An 8,068-nucleotide genomic window follows, 5' to 3' on the forward strand; every position below is an offset into this window, starting at 1 on the left:
CAAAACCCCATCTCCACTAAACATACAAAAAACAAACAAACAAACAAACAAATTAGCTGTGACAGTCTTAAGTGAGCAAACAAGTAGACAAAACTTACTTTCATTCTTCAGACAGCCTGATAGTCACCTCATTCCACTTTACGAGTGTAAAGTCATCACGAGGAGAAAATTGTTCTACATGTAGGTCATGAGTTGACATTTTCTTTCATCATCAATAAAAACAGCAGGTTCCAATGTGTAAAATTTGGATTTATCTCTTTAGCATAACTCAAATGAAATAAACCATCCCTACCAGATAATAACTTTTTAAAATAAAAAAGTTGATGTAGAAAACATTTTAATCAATACCGCAAGTAGCACTCGATGTAATATTTATGTCTTACTTGGAAACTGTTTCTTTTTGCAAAACTATATTTCAAAAGACAGAATAGTCATGGTACAAAAACGTTTATTTAAATTAAATATTTTCAACAAATTAATATTGACAACTGTTTCAAAGTATGTGTCGTTCTTTCAAAAAAATGAAACAGTTTAGCTTAATGGCTGTGATACTGTTTTATGAGATTATTCATACATGCTCTGGACTGCACACCCGTCAATCATATCATCAACAATTTACTATTTATTACCAAATGGCATATAAAGTAATAGCATAAAGAGTAATCATATCTTATAAGTGATTTTACAATAGGACATCTTGGGAGGGCAAAAAGGATTTATCAACAATACAAAACATAAGATAAAAATAATAGGAGATTATATAAAACATATTTCATACAGGAAATAATATGCTAAAATAAAAAAAAAACAACAACTGTCTTTCAGCACACTGTTACACATGCTCCTTCACAGGAGGTCTGGGAGAAAGATGAAAATGTTTTGGGGTCAGGTGTCCAGGGCTCAGAAACATTTTTGGAATCACAGTGAGTTTCTGATTTGTGGGAAGTTGCTCTAAAGCACCGGCTGAGGACTTTGCCTGAGGACCTGGCTGGTGAGGAAGGCACACTCTCACTGCTGCTGGAGGAAGCATGCTTGGGCTAAGTCAGGGGCTGTTTGAGTTAGCGACTAGTTCAGCAGTGGAGGAAGAGTAGAAAGAAGAGAAGAAGAAATCCCAGAAAAGAGAGTAAAGAAACTGGAGACGGCTGGGAAGGAAGCACCTTTCAAATCTACAGAGGGGGAAGTGTATATCCAGATTTGAGGACAGTGACTTTGCTTGGTTGTAAAGTCCTTTTAGGAACCCGGGCTCTTTGGGTCATCAGAAACAGGGAGTTGGCAAGAAGCTGTCATTGTTAATAAAAATATCTGATTTAGACTTTAAGAGTTGCATGAAGTGGGCATGTGTCTCTCACACTCCTTTTATATATTCAGACTGTGCAGATTCTTTTTTTTTTTTTCCTTGAAATGGAGTTTCACTCTTGTTGCCGAGGCTGGAGTGCAATGATGCAATCTTGGCTCACTGCAACCTCTACCTCCCAGGTTCAAGACATTCTCCTGCCTCAGCCTCCCAAGTAGCTGGGATTACAGGTGTGCACCACCACTCCTAGCTAATTTTGTATTTTTCGTAGAGACAGGGTTTCATCATGTTGTCCAGGCTGGTCTTGAACTCCTGACCTCAGGTGATCCACACGCCTCGGCCTCCCAAAGTGCTGGGATTACAGGCGTGAGCCACCATGCCCGGCCTAGACTGTGCATATTCTCTTGAAGTGTGTGTATAATAAAGAGAGACAGAGACAGAGACAGAGAGAGAGAGAGAGAGAGAGAGAGAGAGAACTGCTTTAAAATGTATATTTAAAATAAAATAGTTTTAACTCAATCCCATTTTCTGTAATATAGGTAGCCATACTGGTTAATGTCTCAAATCAGGTTGACTGTTTTTTGTCAAATTGTGAGTCCCTTTGGAATTTTGTGGTCATTTTGGAAAGGAGTGCAGAAAGTGCAGAAAGCCTCGTGGTCCTTGGGCTGTGCACACAAAATTATCACCAGATCATAGGTTAGTGAGCTCATTAATGAGTCAGATTTCCCCATCTTCCTTTATTAACCTTGAGAGAACCCTAAATCAGAAAACTGTGGACCAGAAGGGACCTCGGCTATCAAGTCTGTCCCACCGTTAGTTTCGACGATGGCTACAAAGAAAAGAGGTCGGTGAATATTCTACTGGGAGACAGCAACTCTCAGGGGCTGGAGGAAAACTCACTTGAAGGAATATACTTAAAATGCAGGCTGCAGGGGCTTGAATGTGGGGAAGGGGATGGAGGCGGCACTCGGATAAGCAGAGTCCAGCTTAGGCCAAAGGCTCTGGGGCCACAGTTCAGACCTCCCTGCCCTGAGTGGTGGGAGGAAAGCTAGTGTGGCTGCCGGGCTCCCCCGCCACTCAGGGCACAGGAAGGAGAGGGTGTGAGGGCTGGCTGGACGCGGCGCCTCCAGCTCTATGACACACTGTAGCTGTTGTAGTACGTGGCCGTGGCATCAGCCAGGACAGAGATGAGGCTGGTCTCTGTGGGACCCGTTGGTGTCACCTGGGAGACGGGGACATGCCCACTGAGGGCCATGGTCCCTGTGGCAGAGTCTGGGTGGCCAGGAGTGTTCAAATACTGGTCGAATTCATTGCGATCCATGTCCCCCAGGAGTTCCACCTGACTCAGTTGATCCAGGGCATCCAAGCCAGGGTGCTCAGGAGGCGGGGAGAGCTGGCCCAGGTGGGCTTGGAGGTTGGAGTGGAGAGGGTGGTAGGTGGCCGGGGAGTAATAGGCAGGAGATGGGGGACAGCCGGGTACAGGGGACATCATGGAGACGCCGGGGGACTGGCCAAGGGCCAAGGAGCCCAGGGAGTGGCTACAGTGGAGAGGGCTGGGGGCGTACTCCGGTGAGTACGGGGGCCCTGGCAGATGGGGGATGCGGCGGGGGTGGCCGTGCTCCTCCTGGCAGGGGGAGGAGAAGAAGGTCTGCTCCGGCTCCAGCACGTCCAGGGGAGACATTTCAGGAGGTGTGGGCAGCCCGTACGGGTACGTGTCCACACTGCTCGGGGTGCCGCCGCCGCCACCACCAGCCTGCCCCTCGTGGTAGCAGCCCCGGAGGCTGGGCAGGGCAGTGCCGGGGGAGTACTCACCCCTGTCCTCCTTCTCCCCCAGCGCCCCCCGGCTGCCGCTTCTCTTCTCCGGCAGGGCGTTCTGGTCCCGGGAGAGGGAGCTCAGGAGGAAGCCGGGGTCCACGCGCTTGCACAGCCGCTTGGCCTGCTTTTTTCTGCGCGGCCGGTACTTGTAGTTGGGGTAGTCCTGCATGTGCTGCAGGCGCAGCCGCTCCGCCTCGTCCACGTACGGCCTCTTCTGAGACAGCGTCAGTGCCTTCCACGACTTTCCTGCTCACACAAGGCAGAGGAGGCCATGCTCAGTGTTGTGCCCCTCAGGCATTGCACATGCACACTCGTACACACACATGGGCACATGTACACACACCTCCCTTCACCCTCTCAGTCACAGAGGACACGGGCACCTCTTGCACCCTCTTCCCAACCCAGATCCTGCAGACACAGTGAGGCGAAATCAACACCTCTGCTTGCATCCATAAAGCCAGATCGTGCACTGTGCACACAGAGAGCATCGCCTCTCCTGTAAGAGCCACCAGAGCATGCCCAGGCTACAATGCAGGGTCCCCAGTGAAAAAAGCCCACCTGACCATATTCAGCTACAGGAAGAAAATACCTAATGATCACAATATTGATTGGGGCTCTTTTTACCCTTCGAGGGTCCATTCTAAACATTTGTGCATTCTCATGAAAATCTCTGCCTTCATTGATTAGTGCAGGCTAAAAAGATACTGTCATAGTTACCTATGGCATAAATCTCACAGCCCTTTCTGGGAGGGAACTCAGGCTCAGTCAATAGTTTCACAGATGTCAGTAAATCAGAGATTTTCACTTAGGTTAACAAATGCCTATTCCTTACCTCTGAAGGTCAAATAGGACCCTGCTGGATGACCCAGGCCGGAATGCTAACATCTGCCTGCAACGCATGTATGCATGCCCAGACACATGCGTGCACACACATATACATGCAAACCATCACTTCCAGCCAGCCACCTTTTGGGGACCCTTGACGGTGCCAGGGCACCTGCTTAGCCACAGATCTCCATGCAGAAGCCATTCCCTGCACTTCTCTGAGTCTCTATTTTCTTCAGTATAAAATAAAGATATTGTGACACTCTCCAGCTCCAAACTCTCTCTTTAAAAATTATTCCATGCTTGCAACCCACTGGTGCTAATATGCTGGCTGTGCTTGATCTTCTATTCACCATTGCTTGCTTGTCTGTTGTTTTTCAAGTCCCCGGAGCATCTTCCCTCATCTCTCAGTGTGCACTGCACACCCCTCCTGCAGTGTTTTCTAGGGGTGGAAGGCTTCTTGGGTTGCTTTGCTACCTCCTAAGGTGGGCTCAGGATTCTACAACTTTAACATGTTCTCCCATGATGCTAATATGTCCTGAAGTTTGAGATGCATTAACCTAGAGGTTAAGGCCTAAGGAAAGGGCTATGTGTTCCATTCAGCACATTCTGCACAGGGCCAGGTGCAGAGCCGTGCACACAGCAGCCCTCAGTACCTCTGTCGACTGGTTCCTTGGGCCGGGGCTCACAGCCAGGGTAGGGCAATGATTAAGGGCATTGTACCACTTGGATGAAAGTTTATAGAAATTCTGTGGAGCTTTTAACTAACATCATTAGCTGTCACTTAAAAGCGTGACTTGAAAGTGTTAGGAGCTGCAGATTCAGGGCTGATCATCAGTTCCCAGCCTGTGGCTGAGGCTACAAAGCTGTTGCAAGCGACCCAAGATTCAGGTGCACCCCTTACCCTGTCCGTGGTCTCAGTATAAAATGTGGCCCTAGCTTCTAAATGTATCCGGATGTTATATGATCAATAAAATACGTGTTCATTTTAAAATGCTACCAAATATCTCCTTCTCTTTATGCACTTTCTCAATCATAATATATTAAAAATACCAGTGTGACTAGGTCACATTTTTAATGTTAAGGTTTGGAAGGTTTATAGTGGAAAAAGTTGAGACTCTCATATGCAGGCTTTTCCTCTCAGGTCAGAAAGGAAAGAGCCAAGAAGGAAATGTCACACAGGTGGAGGGGATCATCCCGCTGCCCCCTGCTAACAGGTGCACAAAGTCCATATTGTGAAAAGCACCAGTGTTGCGGTTTCCCTCACCCAGTGCCAGGAGCTACATGGCTCAGCAGGAAGGAATCCGTGTTTTTTCTGCAGAATGAACTGTAACCTCCTGAAGCTGAAGTGTAGGCCCGACTGGGACCAATTCACAGGAAGCATCTGTCTCCTGTGTCCGTGTGTCTGCCCCTTTCCTGGGAGCAGGCTTCCCCAATTCCGAAGGGCCGTGCTTCTCACCCTTCCCTCCTCCCCAATCCCTGGCCCAGGCCTGCACAGAATTCCTTCTCTATCACCCTCACAGCAGTGGCTTGCTTCCCCCTCAGCAGGCATGGTCAACAGGCACAGTGCCCAGGGTCCGTGGAAAAAAATGTTTGGGGATCCACAACAAACATATTTTCATTTCTTTTAAAATCTAAAGAAAAATATAAACTAATCGGTTAAAGAAAATGTTTTATTATTGTACATATTAATATATTTGTCTTTATGCCAACACTGTGTAAAATGAAAATGTTACTGTTTTTTGATGAGGGAAAAGGCCCCAGAAGGCTGCAGACCACTAACGCGAGTTGGTGAAGCCAGCCACGAGGCTGGGCCCTTTGCAACCAGCACTCCATCAACTGCTTTACACAGCAGCTAAACTGCAGGAGGGCTCGGCCTGGGACCCGCTCTGCGGGCCTGCGGCTTTGACCAGCAGAAAGAGGGGGGTCAGTCCTATCTCCAAAGTTCCGCCCCGGGAAAGAGCCCTGAGCGCTGAACTCCGACGAAAAAAAGAAGGGCTCTGTTCTGGGCAGGGTGGGGTTTGGGAAGGGTAAAGACGGCCTCGGGTGCCCACACGTCCCTTCTTATAGGACCTGTCTCCCGCTGCGTGCACCAAGTGCTTGTGCTTTGAAAGGTTTTCGCCGATTAAAACGAATAAAAACCGCGTCGAAAGGCAAAGAAGTTAGGGGTTAGGTAGGGTCGAAAAGTACTCAGCTCGACACCAGAGGAAAAAGAAACCCCCACAGGAACTCCGGTTGTTCGGGTGTGTCCTAACAGCCTCACTCCGGACCTCTTGAACCTGGTGGGTCCGTGTCCCCAGCCCCTGCGGGGACAGCCCAGGAAAAGGCCGGGTTCCAGGACAGCCCAAGCATCCAAATCAAGTTATCTACACCCCCGAGGCTGATAATAGATGAACGAATCGAGTCTATTGGGGTAAGTTTTTTGTTTTGTTTTTCTCTTAATTATTTAGTTAAAGCAAGGATTCGTTCCACAGGGTCTCTCTTCAGGAATATTCGTTAATTATAATTTCATCTGTGACAGCCTTCCTCTGAGATGGCCCAATTGTAAGATCCAGGGAATGCTGGGTCTTCCCACTTCGGTATTTCTAGCAAACGCCGGTTCCACCCAGCCTCGACGTTTCCATCCCTGCCCTGTCCATGCGTGCCGGTCCCTGCGGCCAGGCTTCCCAGCCTGGCCGCTGCCCCGTCTCCCCGCCCCCTGGGGCGCCGACCTCCGCTCCTGTCCCAGCAAAGGAGCCTCCCCTGCCTGCCGCGCTGTTTCACTTTGGACCGCGCCAAGTGCCCCCGCTCTGAATCCTGGGCACCGCGAGCACCCACGCTCGCGCAGACGGCCAGCCACGCGGGCACGAAGAGGGCCCTAGCCCCGCGTGCCGGGTTGTCCCCAGGCTCCGCGCTCGAACCCGCCCTGCCAGGCAGCCAGCCGCTCGCCGTCCGCCCCCCGCCCCCAGCCCCCAGCCCGCCCGACCGCGCGCTCACTCACCCAGCATCTTGCTGAGCTCGGCGTTGTGCAGGTCAGGGTTCTGCACCGCCAGCCGTTTCCTCTCGTCCTTGGCCCAAACCATGAAGGCGTTCATGGGCCGCCGGATACGGCTCTCGGAGCCCTTGTCCCCCGGGGGCCGAGGGGCGGCGGGCGGCGACTGTCCATCCGACAGCTCGGCGTCCAGGGCCGGGCACTCGAGCCCCTCGGGCCAAGGGTAGGCTCCCAGCAGCGAGGCCATGGCCGCACGCGGGTCGCCTCGCTTAGCTTGGCGGGGCCGGCGCGGACCTGGCCCTCGCACCGGTCGGGGCGTCCAACTTGGCCCGCAGCCGCGACCCGGCCCCTGATTTATCAGCTTCGGGCGGCCGCGTCCTCCAATGACTCTCCAAGGCGGCGCGGCCCCTCCCTCGGTGTCGGCACGGGTCCCCTCCCTGCGTCCCGGGCCGCCGCCGGGTCCCCGCTCCAACCTGCCGGGAGGAGGAGGGAAGAAGGGAGGGAGGCAGGGCCTCCTCCCCGCACCCGCCCCCGGCCCGCCCCTCCACCGCCAGGGGCCCGCCCGGGGATCTGCGCCGGGCTGGCCCGGGCCGCCTCCCGCCCCCTGACCTGGACCCGCAGGTGCCGCAGAGCCGCAAGGCAGGCGCTGGAGGCCCGCTCCAGCCCGGGCCTGCCCGGGTCAGACTCCACTGCCCCTCCTGCGCGTGGAGCCTCGGAAAACCCAATCCAACCAGGTTTCGCCGAGCTCGCCTGGGCGTGAGAGACACCGACCATGAACCCCTCAGATCAGCCGTTCTTAATACTCCGACTGCCATTCCTTTCTAAAATGACCGGGTTTCGGCCACCGCAGCCCCAGCCAACTGGGGTCGCCACAGAGGCCGGCCGGAGCCGGAGCTAGGGACTGCACCCCGCCTCGGGTTCTGTGCAGTGTTCGCCGAAGGCCCCGCGACGCCCCCGCCGCCCCTGGCTCTCAGGAGGGCGAGGCCGGCGTTCTGGTTCTCAGCCACCTGGTTGATTTCTCCTCTCACTCCACCCGCACCCAGTCTCCGGGGCCAGGCCTCCAGCTCCCTCACTTCTGGCTCTTCTCACCCTGAATTTTCTCCTTATATTTTCTCTTTCCTCCTCGGATTGGCAGTCCGGCTTCTCCGAAAGGAGTCGCTCCC

The 8,068-nt window shown here is 52.6% G+C and overlaps 1 protein-coding gene across 1 annotated transcript; it reads right to left on the reverse strand.

Moving 5' to 3' along the window:
* Positions 1-269: 269 nt before the first annotated feature.
* On the reverse strand, positions 270-7,230 carry LOC105491167 (SRY-box transcription factor 7). Its single transcript, XM_011757331.3, has 2 exons — positions 6,915-7,230; positions 270-3,355 (listed from the first exon to the last, which is right to left on the reverse strand). The coding sequence occupies exons 1-2, from the start codon at positions 7,150-7,152 to the stop codon at positions 2,427-2,429; spliced, it is 1,167 nt and encodes a 388-aa protein (XP_011755633.2). The 5' UTR covers positions 7,153-7,230; the 3' UTR covers positions 270-2,426.
* Positions 7,231-8,068: the final 838 nt, after the last annotated feature.

This window comes from Macaca nemestrina, chromosome 8 (assembly GCF_043159975.1).
Source record: "Macaca nemestrina isolate mMacNem1 chromosome 8, mMacNem.hap1, whole genome shotgun sequence".
Taxonomy (NCBI): domain Eukaryota; kingdom Metazoa; phylum Chordata; class Mammalia; order Primates; family Cercopithecidae; genus Macaca; species Macaca nemestrina.

Excerpts from the sequence above, each read along its gene's own strand:
- LOC105491167 (XM_011757331.3), bottom strand. The coding sequence starts at position 7,152 with ATGGCCTCGCTGCTGGGAGCCTACCCTTGGCCCGAGGGGCTCGAGTGC. Across the intron at positions 3,356-6,914 it reads CGAGCTCAGCAAGATGCTGG|GAAAGTCGTGGAAGGCACTG; the intron begins GTGAGTGAGCGC and ends TTGTGTGAGCAG.